The sequence below is a fragment of the Microtus ochrogaster genome, chromosome 15, assembly GCF_000317375.1.
Source record: "Microtus ochrogaster isolate Prairie Vole_2 chromosome 15, MicOch1.0, whole genome shotgun sequence".
Taxonomy (NCBI): Eukaryota; Metazoa; Chordata; class Mammalia; order Rodentia; family Cricetidae; genus Microtus; species Microtus ochrogaster.
In genome coordinates, this window is record NC_022017.1 from 14,089,810 (window position 1) to 14,104,001 (window position 14,192).

Below are 14,192 nucleotides of genomic sequence, written 5' to 3' on the forward strand. Positions count from 1 at the left end.
GTTTCGCGAGGCGGATTTCCAGAGGCGAGCTAAGCCCTTGGGGGACAGCTCCAGATCTCGCTTGCGCCTCCCCAAGTTCAGTGGCGGAGTCATCCTCGCATCTGTGGGCTGTAGGATAGTGGTGTGGCCTGCGGCTTGAGGATCCGAAAACAAATTTGATCAAGAGGGAGGGTTCTTCTGAGTGACCCAAAGAAAGTCCGCTTTGGACTCAGTCGGAGATGCCGGGCGATTCTCTTCCGAGACCGCTCCCTCTTTGCTTTACAAACATACTGCCCTCGAGGTCTGCTTGCAGGTGCTGCTCACAACCCTGGTCTCAGCAGACCTGGGTCACCTCCGCCTCCAAGCCCAGCCCCCCTTTCCTGCGGTGGCCTTTTTGTTTTAACTCATCTGAACCGGTTACAAAACCACACTCCCACGAATACATAAATAATGGATCGGGTGATGTATTAAAGAAATCCCCACAAGGCCTGGCAAAGCTGCAGCGAATGCATTTCTGCTGTATCATATTTAACTATTTGCAAACGTCTGCAGGAGGATGCACGGCGCCTGCAAACTCTGGGATTCATCGCACCTCTCGGTCGAGGGCCTGGCAATTCCGGCATGGGGAGTTAAAAGGAGGGTAGGAGGTGGCAGGGATCCTGGTCCTTCAGGATGAAGCAGGACAAAGTAAAAATGCACTGCACCTCACCCGGTTTGGCACCAGCCACGCATCCATCGGTCTCCTGCCAGGACTGCGGCGGAGAGGATAGGCCCCTTTAAGAGCCAGCGCGCGCCCCCGCCCCGCGAGCACTCATTTTCCCTAGCAACCGCCCCGGGGGAGGGGGAGGTCCTGGCAACAGAGCTCAGGGCCCGAGTGTCACGTGACGGCCCGCAGCTGGAACGCGAGCACGCGCCCCGCCGAGCGCCCGCCCGCCGGGGGCCTGAGCGCTGGGGCGCGTGCGCGAGCGGTGCAGCACCGGCCGCGGGAGCAGGGAGTATTATGGGCTGTGGGTGCCTCTGAGCAAGATGGAGCTGTCTGCAGTGGGCGAGCGGGTCTTCGCGGCCGAATCCATCATCAAACGCCGGATCCGCAAGGTGAGCCCTCGGCCCGGACTGCTCTGCGCTCCCCGCGGCGGTGTCGGAGCCCGCGGGCTCTCGGGGCGCAGCGGTCCCGCTTGCCGGGCTCCCTCGGCCACCCCCGCGCCGCCGCCTCCTCGCGTCCCTGCATCCTCCCCACCCCCACCCCCTATTTTTTTTCTTTCTGTTTTTCAGGGACGTATCGAGTACCTGGTGAAATGGAAGGGGTGGGCAATCAAGTGAGTATCGTGGGGTCGGTGGCGTGGGGACCGGGGAGGCGGCAAGAAGGCACTCGGGCCTGGGGTGGGGGGTGCGTGCTGGCGTCCTCGAGGTGTGCCTCTGCCCCTTGGGTTTTCATTTTGCTTTTTCTGCACGCGTGACTCGGCAGGTACAGCACTTGGGAACCAGAGGAGAACATTCTGGATTCGAGGCTCATCGCAGCCTTCGAGCAGAAGTGAGTTGGGGAAGCTGTCCGGCGCGGTGGGGCGCCGTGCAGGGAAGCGGGAAAAGCGGGCTGGGCCGGGGAGTGGGGCCCGGGAAGGGACTCATATTTTTTTGGCGTTTCTTGACTGCAGGGAAAGGGAACGTGAGCTGTATGGGCCCAAGAAGAGAGGACCCAAACCCAAAACTTTTCTCCTAAAGGTAACCTGGCCCAGCCCCAGCAGCCCCCTCTTGGGCCCCCAGCCAGGGCGCAGCACAGGGCCTGCAAGGGAGGGACAGCTCCGCCGCTGCCTAGGCGGCAGGCTTTTCCAGAGGGGCCCCAGCTGGGCAGAGGGTGGTTGTAAGCCCCTGACAAAATCCCTGGCAGCAGGCCGCAGCCAGAGGGGCCTGGGAATGGGATAATCGGGGATAAACCAGGGATTGGGGGTAGGGGGTGGGCTCCAGGAAGTGGGTGGGTGAGGCAGGTCGGGGCATACTCGGGAGAGGAGGTGATCAGGAAAGCTCTTTCTGCTAAGCGAGACCCTTCATCTCCAGCCTTGAATACACTGACCTGTACTGTGTGTTCGAGCCTTGGAGCTAGTCGGTATAGGCTGTCTCCTGGTAAGCCTCCCACCTTCCTGCCCTGTCGCTGCTCACCTCTCTTAGAGCGTATTCTGTGCCTTCCCCTTATACTTGGGAGCCCAATTTGGATTTGATCTTAAATTACTTCAGCTTGAGTTTGATCATCCACCCCGGACTATCAGCTTTCCGGTCCTGAACCTGTCTACCTGATATTTCTGATATTTCTGGAGGTTCCAGTGAGGATGGGGTGGGGCGTGGTGAAACAGCCTGTTTGCATTGGCGAGGCAGCAAAGAACTTCAGAGGAAGCCATCTTGGAGAGTTAGGGGTGTTTTGTTTTATTTTTTAAGAGGGAAGAAGAGAGCCTGGGAAGAGGAAAACAAGACTAACGTTTTGTACACTTAAGGCAAGGCTGCAGGTGGCCTCACAAGGCTACCGTAGTTTCCCTAAAGGACTAAGGATGCCCCAGGTTTTCTTCCCAACAAATTTGACACCAGAAGAATAGGAAGGACTCCTTGGAGAAGAGACTGCAAACTGCAGAATCTCGTAATCTCCAGTTTGTCCAGAGCACTGAATGCTCAGTGGGGGCTGGGTGGAGCAGCCCCCCGCTGACTCGGCCGGCACCCCCATCCAACGGTCTGGGCCTTAGACCAAAAGTGGAAAAAATGGTTTCCATAATTCTATAGTTTTATATGTCATTCCCCGACACCAATCACGGTGCATCATCTTCAGGCAGTAACGCAGCAACCTTAACCCTGATGCTTGCGGGTAGGGAGGGGTGGGCGGAGCAGCTGGAAGACCGGTGGGCTGTGTTGACAGCCTCTCAGCGCAGCTGGCGCGCCCTCTAGTGGCCATGGCGGTAATGAGCTTCAGTATCGATTCTCAAAATACCTTTTTCTTTAAAGTTGTAGTTTCTGGGTTTCCTAGGGGCACAACAGTGCTGAGTTCTCTGATCGAGTATCTCCTTTAATATCCTCAACAACCCGGTGGAGTTGGGAGTGCTATCCTCATTTCACAGATGGAAATAGTTTCAAGAGTGAAGTTGGACACACGGGAAACATGGCTGAGAGTCGCTAGTGCAGGGGTGGAGCTGCCTATGGTAGCATCTTAAGCCAGAATTTAGGAAACAGCAGGACATCGAGAGATGTTTGTGAAGGGATGTAGAGGTAGCTTGGGCTGGACCTGTTGCTTTGTGACTGGGAGGCAGTTCAGCAAAATGCACTCAGCGTTTTCAGCCAGGAGCTGTACTGAGCAACATGGGAGCCATTTTGAGGGCGCTGGTACATCCCCATTTCACACTGGGAGAAGAAAACAGGCCAAGAATTTGTCCACTGCCACAGAGAGCTAGCGGCAGTGTCTAGATGGTGTCTGTAGTACATCCCAAATCCTGGAGCCACTTGTCCCAGTACGGTGACTGTGTTATCTGTACTCAGTTTTGAAATTCACTAGGCAGACCCAGGTCCTACTGTCAAAACAACCTCAACCTGAGGAAGATACATATTTTGTTAAATATGTAAGGGTTGGCATGTATGTTTGTGTACCATGTTTATGCCTGGTGCCCGTGGAGGCCAGAAGAGGATCCTCAGACTCAACTGGAGTTACAGGCTCCTCCTAGGTCCTCCGAAAGAACCACCATTGCTCTTAACCTCTGAGCCATCTCTCCAGCCCACGAATTGTGCCTTATGCAATATTGTTTAGACCTTGTTAAATAAGAGGTGTTTATAGACAGTTTGAAACCATACATAAGGAAGAGCTGGTTTCTCGCAAGCCTGGCATCCACAGGATTGTTTCAATAGCTGTCCTCCCCTAGCTTGTTCTGAGTACTGACTGCGTCCAGACGTGTGGCCAGCAGGTGCTCTAATGCTGACCACAGGAAGAGCATATGAGAACCCATTAGGATAGCATGCAGAAGGAGAATGAGGTTTGCAGACGGTCGTCTTAGGTACAGTTTGCACACATTCTGCTACTCCATGGAGCATGTCACCCACCGTCAGACCTCTGTAGCACCCAGCCAGTCAATGTGGGGGCTGGAGAGATGGCTCTCAGTAGCTAAGAGTGCCTTGCTCTATGCAAGGGGCAGACCCCCACATACCTGGAACTCCAGCTCCAGGGGAGAGCCAATGACCCTTTCTGGCTAATGTGAGCATCTGTGTACATATGCATTTAAAAACAACAACAACAACAAAAAAAAAAACAGGTCAGGGAGTCGAGGCTGCAGAGTGAGTGAAGGCCACACCCTTATTTCTGAAGAGATTCTTAGAATTCTTAGACCCCCTTGGAGGTGTGACTGGGAAAGGGTGTAAGGGGCCCCTGTGGAACTCAATTGACCGGAGAGAGGAAGGAGCCTTGGGAGCCAGCTGTACCCACCTGTGTGCTGCCACCTAGTGTCAGTCAGTGAGTGTTGACAGGGAGGCCCCAACCTTGGTGCAGAGCTGATTATCCTTAAGGTATATTCCCCCTTGAGGGTGTGAGCTACCTGCCAAGATATTAGTTCACCATAATCCAGGACAGCCCTGACGGGTGACAGTCTAAGCTTGTTGGGATATACAGGTTGTCTCTTTGTACTGATTAAGCACCCAGTGTGTGGGACCTGGATGTGGAGAGCTCCCCCAAACACAGATTCCTCCGGGGGACCCTGACAGATTAACCAAGGGAATGAATCCCCCCTCCCCCCACTCCTAAAGTCTACCCGCTAGATTAAGGCAGTCACAGCGCTAGCTAGCAGGTGCTGTGCTTCACTGGAGCAGCGTTCACCTCAGAGCTCTGTCCTTCCCTACTCTGTCCCCAGGCCGTGTCCCACCCTGGCCTCAGGAACTGCTGGGGTTTTCTCCATATCTGGGTGGGGTCTGGTCTCTGCTGTCCACCCGGCGGCCTGGGTCTCCAGAGACAACAGCAGCTCTTGGAGGGGGATGTCATTCCTAGACCTGAGCAGCTGGCCTTTATCCGTCTCAGTGAAGGAAGGGCTGGCCAGGGAGGAGTCCCTGTCTGTTGTCCATTCTGAGTCTTTTGGCAAGGGGTGGTTCGGGTGGAACCAGGGCTTGAAGGGCCTTTCAGGGTTGGGGTTCCCATGAGGTAGCTGCTGAGCTGCTGTTGAACCTGCGGCTTTTCAGAGCTCACTCTTGTCTCTGATCAGTTGTCTTGGTACTGACTTGGGGGTATAGGGTTTGGGATCCACTGGTGTGGGTAGGATGAGGGCAGAGAGGAGGGCCTGTGGGCTGGGACAAGGGCCTCTCTGAAGGTGATGGTCATCTATCGAGTTAGGGATGGGGCTGGGAGGATCTACTTCTGTCACGAAGAATTAGCCATTGGAAGAGCCCCAGGCTTGGTTGAGACCCTTCACAGAGGGTTCCCTCACAGGCTCCCCCCACACCCTGTCATGGTTGCTGAGTCAGCAAAGAGTGGCCTGTGGAAAAAACCCTCCCTGCCCCCTCCCATGCACACTTAGTGGTAGTAAAAAAGACCAAGCTCTAGACGTTATGACATTTTTTTTTTTAGTGAGTATCATGTGATCTATGCTAGCCTCAAACTTGCTGTATAGCTGAGGATAATCTTGAACTTTGATCTACTGCCTCCTCTTATGGAGTGCTGCAATTACAAGGGTGCCCTGCCATGACAGGTGACAGGTTTATGTTATTCTGGGGAATCTAGCGCCCTGTGCATGCTAGGCAGGCACTCTACCATCTGAGCCGCGCCCCCCTCCTATCTGTCTTAAGGGTCATAAGTCACTGATTGTTCTGAGTAGTCTCCTGAATATATGCTGACGGAACTCAGGGCTGTCTGGCTTAGGGGTTGCTGTAAGTCTTGAAGTCCCACCCACGCCCCTCTGCCCACAGGCCCGGGCCCAGGCCGAGGCCCTCCGCATCAGTGATGTGCATTTTTCCGTCAAACCGAGCGCCAGCGCCTCCTCACCCAAGCTGCACTCCAGTGCCGCGGTGCACCGGCTAAAGAAAGACATCCGCCGCTGCCACCGCATGTCCCGCCGCCCCCTGCCACGACCAGATCCACAAGGGGGCAGCTCTGGCCTGCGCCCACCCATCTCTCCCTTTTCTGAGACCGTGCGCATCATCAACCGCAAGGTGAAGCCCCGGGAGCCCAAGCGGAACCGCATCATCCTGAATCTGAAGGTTATTGACAAGGGTCCGGGAGGAGGCAGCACTGCACAGGGTGCAGGGGCGCTTGCCCGCCCCAAAGTCCCATCGCGGAACCGGGTCATTGGGAAGAGCAAGAAGTTCAGCGAAAGCATGCTGCGCACCCAGATCCGCCACATGAAGTTTGGCTCCTTTGCGCTGTACAAGCCCCCGCCCGCCCCTCTGGCGCCCTCTACTGCGGGCAAAGCCGAAGTGGCCTCTGGTCCTGGGCTGCTCCTGGCCACCCCAACAGCTGCCCCCTATGATGCACACAGCTCCAGCTCTTCCGGCTGCCCCTCACCCACACTGCAGTCCTCTGACCCAGACGATGCACCACCCAAGCTACTCCCCGAGACCATGAGCCGATCTGCTCCCGACTGGCGAGAGCCAGAGGTGCTTGATCTGTCCATCCCTCCTGAGGCGGCTGTCACGGGCCAGAGGGCCCCTCCTGATGTCACTGCTGCTGCGGGCCAGGCCCTCCACACAGCCCTGGAGCCCACAGGTGCCTGCTCCGAGCCCGAGGCTGGGGACTGGCGCCCCGAGATGTCGCCATGCTCCAATGTAGTCGTCACAGATGTCACCAGCAACCTCCTGACGGTGACCATCAAGGAATTCTGCAGTCCTGAGGATTTTGAGAAGGTGGCTGCTGGGGTGGCAGGTGCTGCAGGGGGTGGTGGTAGCACTGGGCCAAGCAAGTGAGGAGCTTCCCCGAGGAGGGGGGCTTTAGGGGGGGTCTCCTTCCTAGAGTCATACTTGTGCTCCCACCCTGTCCCTGCCCTTAGACCCGTCTGCCTGTGCTTTGCTTGCCTCAAATGGCTCGGTGTTGACCCAGGGTTGGGGCTGAGTAGTCCTGCACATGGGTAGGGCACAGGAAGGAAGAAATGCTCCCTGGTGTCCCCAGCTCTGTCCCTGATTGTGCAGGTGGGGCCCAGTAGGTGGCTTCTGGGGAAGCCCAAGAACTTGGGGTTCACCTGCCCTACCCACACCCCACCCTGCCTCTCCTAGCTTGCTTCTTGCTCTGTGTGCAGTGTCTGGTCTCGGTGCTATCTCAGCGGCTTCAGGGCCCCTAGGAGATTCCACCTAGGGTGGGTACAGTTTCTTAGTGCCACCTGGGACTGAGTGAAGGATGAGGCCAAAATGGGCCCTCTCTCAACACCGCTGAGGGTGGCAGAAGCTGGGCCAGAGGTCTCCTTCCCTGCTTGCCTACATCAGGACCAGGCCCACACAGATCTTGTGCCCCAAACACCCTGTGTCTATCCAAAACCCCCTTTGAAGGTGGAGGGGCTGGCAGATGTGGCACCCTGCCGCAGCCTCTGGGCATCTTAAAGCCCCCTCCGTTTTCTACCAAAGGTGCTGTAAGAACCTGCTGTGGAGACTTCTGGCTGTGCATGCGTGTTTTGCCCCTTGGCTTGTTCTCGCGTGGATCCTTGTGTGTGTTGGGTGCAGGGCTTCAGGCTTTCCCGCAACGCCCTTTATGGTTCCTCAGAACAGGGTCTCTGAAAGCGTGGCCTCCCTTGCCTTAGCCAGGCCTGGCACAGTCCGGTCTGTGTGGTTTGTCGTGGAAGCCACAGGCCTCTCCTCCAATTCCAGGTTCCCGGGGGATATGGACCCCTCAGGCCTTTCTTGGGATGGTCAGCTTGGGAGGCGGACCTTCACACTGCAGACATAGCATGGGGACTGTGATGGGGAGGGCCCAGGTCTGGTCTCTTCTGTGGCAGATGATGGAGGGAGGAGACGCCCAGGGACCTCCCAGGGATCTTCGATTTCTCCCACCCCTTTGGTTTGCTTTTAGCTGCTGAGCTTCCTGGCAGTCTAGCCTGTGGGAAGACTTTGGGTGCCTTGGGCAGCTTCGGTTGCCCTCTGCTGCTAGGGAACCGAGGCGTCCATGCCAATGGCAGAGACCAAAGCCCCAGTTTCAGGGCAGATCAGAGGGGAGAGGGCGGGTGCCTGTCCCCAGGCAGCACTAGGGATACCACTGCTTGGGGTGCACTTGAGTGTGGAGTGGTATGTTCCTGTGTGTAGCCTGAGCTGGCTCCTGGTGTACACAGTCTCGGTCCATGCTCAAAGCGTGGTAAGAGGCAGAACTAGCTGACCCGAGGATGAGGATTCTGGTCTTAGGGGAAGACGTTCTTCCTTCCCACCCCTGCCAGGGTCTGCAGCACAGCCCCAGCCCTCCTGGCCCCAGGGTATGAAACAGGGGTCCTCACAGGGTTTGAGGGGGCCACAGTCCAGGTCCCAGCTTGTCCTGTGTTAACCCCATACCGTCCAAGTGCCAATTGGCTTTTTCCCCAAATAAGGGCTGGTATTTCACCTCTGTCCCCAGAGGCGATTTCCCCCTCCCCTTTCCCCAGGTGAGTCACCACCTGGGTGCCAGTTACAGGTGTTTGCAGAGACCATAGAAATGTGTTTTCCTGAGAGTCTGTGTCATTTGTGACCTTTTTTTGTAAAGAAGTGTGTTTTCAGAGGTGATTTTATGACAGGAAAGTGAAAGAGTTAGTTTTGCAAAAAATGAAAAAAAAAGGAAAAAAATTTTTAAAAAGTTAAAAAAAAACAAAGAAAAGGAAAAATAGAAAAAAAATTATTGTGAGATTCCTAAGAGTGTGGGGCGAAGGGAGACCATAGTAACGCAGCGATTGCACAGGTGAGGTGGCAGTGTTGGGGTAAGGTGGAGGCCCGAGCTAGCTGGTGGGGCCCCCAGGGTTGAAGGCACCGTGGCCATGCTGCCCTCCTCCTGGCAGCGGGCAGGGCATGTCTTCTTTGGTGACCTAGGAACAGACTTCCACTCCAGTTCTTGTTTGAAAGGAAAGGTGACAGCCAGTCCCCAGGGAATCAGCAGGAAGCTCAGGGGACAGGTAGGTGGCAGTTGTGGGACTTCTTGGGGACTAGATTCACTGTGCTGAATTTTCTCCAGCTTGCTGGGACACGTGGTTCCCAGTAGCTCCACAGTCTCCCTAAAGACCCAGAACCTTCGAGTTGCCCTGGTTGGGAAAGGGATACAGGCTGGGGAAGCCGCTGATGGGGTCACCCCCTCTGTGCATGCTCTGAGCTCATGCACAAGGCCTCAAGGTGTGTGGATGCGGGGAGGCACGGGGCTGCTGGAGAGCAGACCCCTCTTCCCTCTGCCAGACAGCCTGGAGTGAGGCCTAGAGCTCCCCACACACCCCTCCACAGCCTGCCCCACCCGCCTACTGCAGGCCCCTCCTCCCTTGCTGCTTTTTTGTTTTCCTGATTACCAAGCAGAAGTTGCAGTCCGGTTTGCTTTATTTTTGTACGTGAAATGACCCCCTCCCCTGATGGTCATGCCCTGTAAATGCTCCCTTCCCACCCACTTGTCAGGAAATGAGAGTAGGCGAGTCCCCAGGGTCTTGGGTTTTGAGATGGAAGGTTGGGCCCCATCCCTGTTTAACCGGTCGGTCCCTCTGTGAAAGGGCTGGGCAGTGCAGCAAGGCCTCCGCACAAGCACTCTGGGGCCTCCAGCTGCCCACAGCCCCTAAAGGAGCAAAGTGAGCCTCCTTCCTCTGGTCGAGCCACGCTTGATCCAGTGGGAGGGGTGGAAGGGGAGGCGCTGTCTCTTTCAGAGAAGGCTAAGTCACTTGACTGGAGTAACGGAGGGCTTAGAGCCCAGGCCACCCTGGCCTTTGACGGGAAAGATGGGGACTTCCTCACTAGAGAGTGGACCTGGCAGAAACCGGGTCAGTCAAGGATGTGGGCTTAGGCCAACCCTCAGGCCTCTGGGACCTGAGAGGCCACACCCCTTTCCCTTTTCTGGTTTGTTTGGTTGGCTTTTTTTTTTTCCTTTGTTTTGTTTTGCACTTCAATGGAAGGTGGAACCCAGTCTGGTCAGCTCTTCCTTGGGTTCCTGTGCACTAAGGCTAAGGTGGCCTCTGGGGGGGGCTTCTGTGGTTCAAAGAATCACTTTTTAAAGGAAAAGAGAGAATTTAAGGGTTTTAGTTTTCTGTCTGCTTCTCTTCTTAGTTCAGAAAGCCCAGAGTGGGGTTTCCACACCCCTTCTGACAGCCACCACCGAGAAAAGGCAGCTGGTTAGGTGGGGGCTCAGGACTCCACTGCCCATCCTATAGGTAACCTCTGCCCTTAAAGGACTCCACTCCCGCTGTATGTAGAGCATCAGCCAGGTGATGGAGCCAGAGGGCTGGAGAGGCCAGGTGGAAGGAGTCAAATGCTGGGCATTTGTGCCAAGGGCTGAAGCAGGCATCTTTTCGTTGGTTTTAACTTAAAAACACAAAGGCCTAAAGAAATATGTATCTTATAATTTTGTTTTAATTTTTAAGAAGCTCATTTGATGAACTGCACGAATGGATTCTATATATATATATATATATATAATATACGTACATAGCTCTATATTTGGGGACGGGCACTGTCTCTTTTCTCTTGCGTTTTAAGGATGACGTGTCTTTGCCTTTGTCTGTGGTTCAACCATCCAGCTCCCAGCTGGCTAAACTTTGCCTCCAGTGGTTCATGGCAGGAATATGGTAAAGCTGGCCAATGGACGAAGGGGTGGGGCCCCAGTCTGCCCTGCCCCTCGGGGAGGACTTCCGGTGGGGAAGGTAGCTTCTTTTGGATGTGGTGTTCGGTAGGTTCTGGGCCAGGGGAGGGCGGGCTCGTGCTGATCACTCTGTCTCGTTCGTTCCGTTCTGCTGCTCTTCAATATTGTATCGGTGCCAGGAAAAGGGGGCGAGGCCTCTTTCACCCCCAAATAAATTGTCACATTCCGAAGCTGATCCCAGCCCCCTGGAAGGGGTGTGTCTGCCTCATTTCTTCTGGTTCCCATGGCACTTGATTTCTTTCTTTGATGCGGTCTCTAACCCACACTGGCCTCGTACTCGTGGCAACCCTCCTGCCTCAGTCTCCTAAATTGGGATTATAGGCACAGCAGATAAAGGCACTTGCCGTGAAATTTAGCAACCTGAGTTCAACCCCCTTAGAACCTAAAAGGGGAAGGTGAGTAACCAACTTCGCAAAGTTGTTATCTTGTCTCCACACTCAAGACATGACATGCGTTTCCCTTACATGTACTTTGTGCACACGCATGTACATACTACGCATATAAATTGCACACACATAAATTAAGGGGCTGGAGATGGCTTAGAGGTTAAGAGCACATAATGCTCTTGCAGAGGACCCGAGTTCGATTCCCAGCACCCATGTAGGGTGACTTGCAATCATCTGTAATTCCAACCTCAGGGGTATGAGCTGCCTTTGGCTCCAAGGGCACCTGCACTCAGTCACATGCACACATACATGCACATACATGTACCTTCTTTAAAAAACTGAATGACGGTAGAGAATCATCCATGAGGATGGTGTCGGGGCTGGTCAGTCCTCAACCCTCCTACTCCCCAGCCAGCATGAACTGTAGGCCCGCAGGGCACTTGGCTGGGAACACAGGTCTGCTGTGTTTGGAACTAGGGTTTTGACTGGTAAGCATGTGGTGAGAATGGAGGGCTGGGGACCAGCACCCACAGAAAGGAAGGGCCCCCTGGGGCTGTCATGTCATTCTAGAACCTGAGGGAACACATGGCTGCCTTTGCTGCTGGTCCCCACATTTTGGCCCCATATGATCTGAGAGTGAGGTGTGAACTTCCGCACTTCTCAGTGCCGTGAGCAGGCAGCAACCTTGGACGGACTCCCGCACTGTCCTTGGTAAGCATGACCCTCCTGTGGGCTCCTCCTTTGGGCTCCATCCGGCAGCACGTTCCATGAACATCTGTTGGTCAGGTGTGGGCACAGTGTCACTCCCTCTCCTCCCACCCCAACCCAGTGTCCGATCTCCATGTCCAGTCTCTCCCATGCCTCCCCACCGAGCAGTCCTATGCTGCCTGTCCCGGTCCCTCTAGGAGCACCTTAGCCACGGGCTGCAGGTCTCTATTCTTGCCTGCATCCCCACAGGGGTCTGGAAACCTCTCTTCAAACTGCCATGGAGCTCAGTACCCTCTCCCTACCTCTTGTCACCCATTGACCAAGAGCCTAGCCATTCTACTTGACCCCCAGGCTCTGTCTTCGCTGCTCCTGGCATTGACCTAGGGTCTCTCCTGTCCCCTCCGGGGATGCTTGTCTTCTCCCATCTGCTGGCAGCTCTGAGAGCTCACCTGGTGCCCTGCAGACCCACCTCATCAAGCTCTGGAACTAACAGGACGGTATGTTCTGGAACAGCTGAGAGGTAGACCTGGGCTGGCTGTGTCTCCGTTTTGGTACTGCCAGTAACCTTGACTTGGGGCCAGCAAGACCAAGAGGACTGGCCCAAGACTGGCCGTGGAGGTGAGGGCTGTGGAAAGCAGGGTGATCACAGGAGTGTTGGCAGGAAGTGAGGGAGGAGTCCAGCTATGCAGGTGGTGCTGGGCCTTCATGGCATTTGCTGGGTATCACTAACACCTGGTCACCATCTTGAGAACTGGCCTCACTGTTTCACTTCTGGGAAGCTCTCGACAGTGGGGTTTTTTTTTTTTTGAAACAGTGTCATGCAGCCCAGGTTAGTCTAGACTCACTAGGTACCTGAGGCTAGCCTTGAACTCCTGATCCTCCTGCTTCTGCTTCCCAATTGCAGGCATGCACCACTGTGCCTAGCAGTGGAACTCTGTTTAGAGCAGGCTGCTTTAACCTCGGGGACCCACCTGCCTCTGTCTCCTGAGTGCTGGGATTAAGGCATGTGCCACACTGCACCTTTAACCTCAGTACTTAGGCTCTTTTGTAACTCTTAGGAATTGCCTTAGCCTGAATCCCTTACGAGTGCCCAGACGTGGGAGTTGTATGCAGGGGCACATGAAGGGGCCAGTCAGTCCCTTTGCCTAAAAATTCCCTCCTCTCTAGACCCATCCATTTGCACTGAGTTCCAAGCTGTCCTGGATAGAGGCCATAAAGCTGCCTTTTGGGGGAAGGGCAATAGTCAGTAGCTCTTGTCTCTTAATGCTCGCCTTGCCCCTGCTCAGAGGCTATGGTTGTTTATTGTTGGAGGATTAATGACTCCCTCATCTCTTGGGGAGGAAAGTCTGGTAGATCCCAGCACCATGAGCCAGCTGAGAGCAAGCCTACTCTAGGGCCTGATTTCCCGCCTTGTGTGCAGCAGGTGGGCAGCATCCAGCCGGTCCCCATTCTCGTTCCTAAGTGCAGGGCCGCATCCCCAGGGTAAGTGAGGTCAGCATGTAGGTGAAACTCAGATTTGGGCTGGTGAGGAGTGGGAGTGGCCTGGGTTGAGAGTGACTGTTTGTTTGCAAGCCTGATTGGTTGATTCTGAGAAACTGCAACATGGATGGTTTTTCAGTCTTTGTTGACACGTGAGAAGCAGGTGGTTAGAGAAACTACATAGAAATGTCATGTCCCACGGGGCCGTGGTGGCACAGCCTTTAATCCCAGCACTCAGGAGACAGAGGCAGACGGATCTCTGAATTAAAGGCCAGCCTGGTCTACAGAGTGAGTTCTAGGACAGCCAGGGCTACACAGAGAAACCCTGCCTTTTTAAAAAAAAAAAAAAGGCACATCCCTTCTCCCAGTCCAGGTGAGCACCCTATGAAACAATTCTTTATCCAGATGCTGGCTTCTGAAAAGACACACTTCAGAAGGTCCTTAGCCTGCAGAGGAATGGCCCACAGGCACCTGCTCTTCAATCATGTGCCATAGAGGAAGTGACAGGCGAAAGGCTGAGTCCTGGCCTCCAGAGATCCCAGAAGAGTCCTGGTGTGTGACCAGTCTCTGTAGGATGAGATGTGGAGGTGAAGAGGCCTGGCGTGTGTGTGTGTGACCACAGTCACTGTAAGGTGGGAGATATGAGGCCTGACCACCTAAGGCAACAGGACAAGAGGTAGCTAGAGCCCAGGATGTTTGGAATGGGTGGGATTTGGTGCGATCTTTAGAGCTCTCTAGAAGGAACCTATAGAAAAGATCACTAGGTACACAAGGTATTGGTGACAAGGTAGGTGTTTGTGCTGCTCACAGGCAGAGAACCTGAGCCTACAGAAACCACTAGGTGCATGAGGTGTAGGAGAAGAGGTAGG

General features: G+C 54.9%; 1 protein-coding gene across 1 annotated transcript; it reads left to right on the forward strand.

Annotated features, from left to right (window-relative positions):
• Positions 1 to 902: 902 nt before the first annotated feature.
• Positions 903 to 10,925, forward strand: Cbx6 (chromobox 6). Its single transcript, XM_005354190.3, has 5 exons — positions 903 to 1,074; positions 1,252 to 1,295; positions 1,445 to 1,510; positions 1,632 to 1,698; positions 5,890 to 10,925. Exons 1-5 carry the CDS (start codon positions 1,006 to 1,008, stop codon positions 6,880 to 6,882), a joined length of 1,239 nt encoding a protein of 412 aa, XP_005354247.1. The 5' UTR covers positions 903 to 1,005; the 3' UTR covers positions 6,883 to 10,925.
• Positions 10,926 to 14,192: the final 3,267 nt, after the last annotated feature.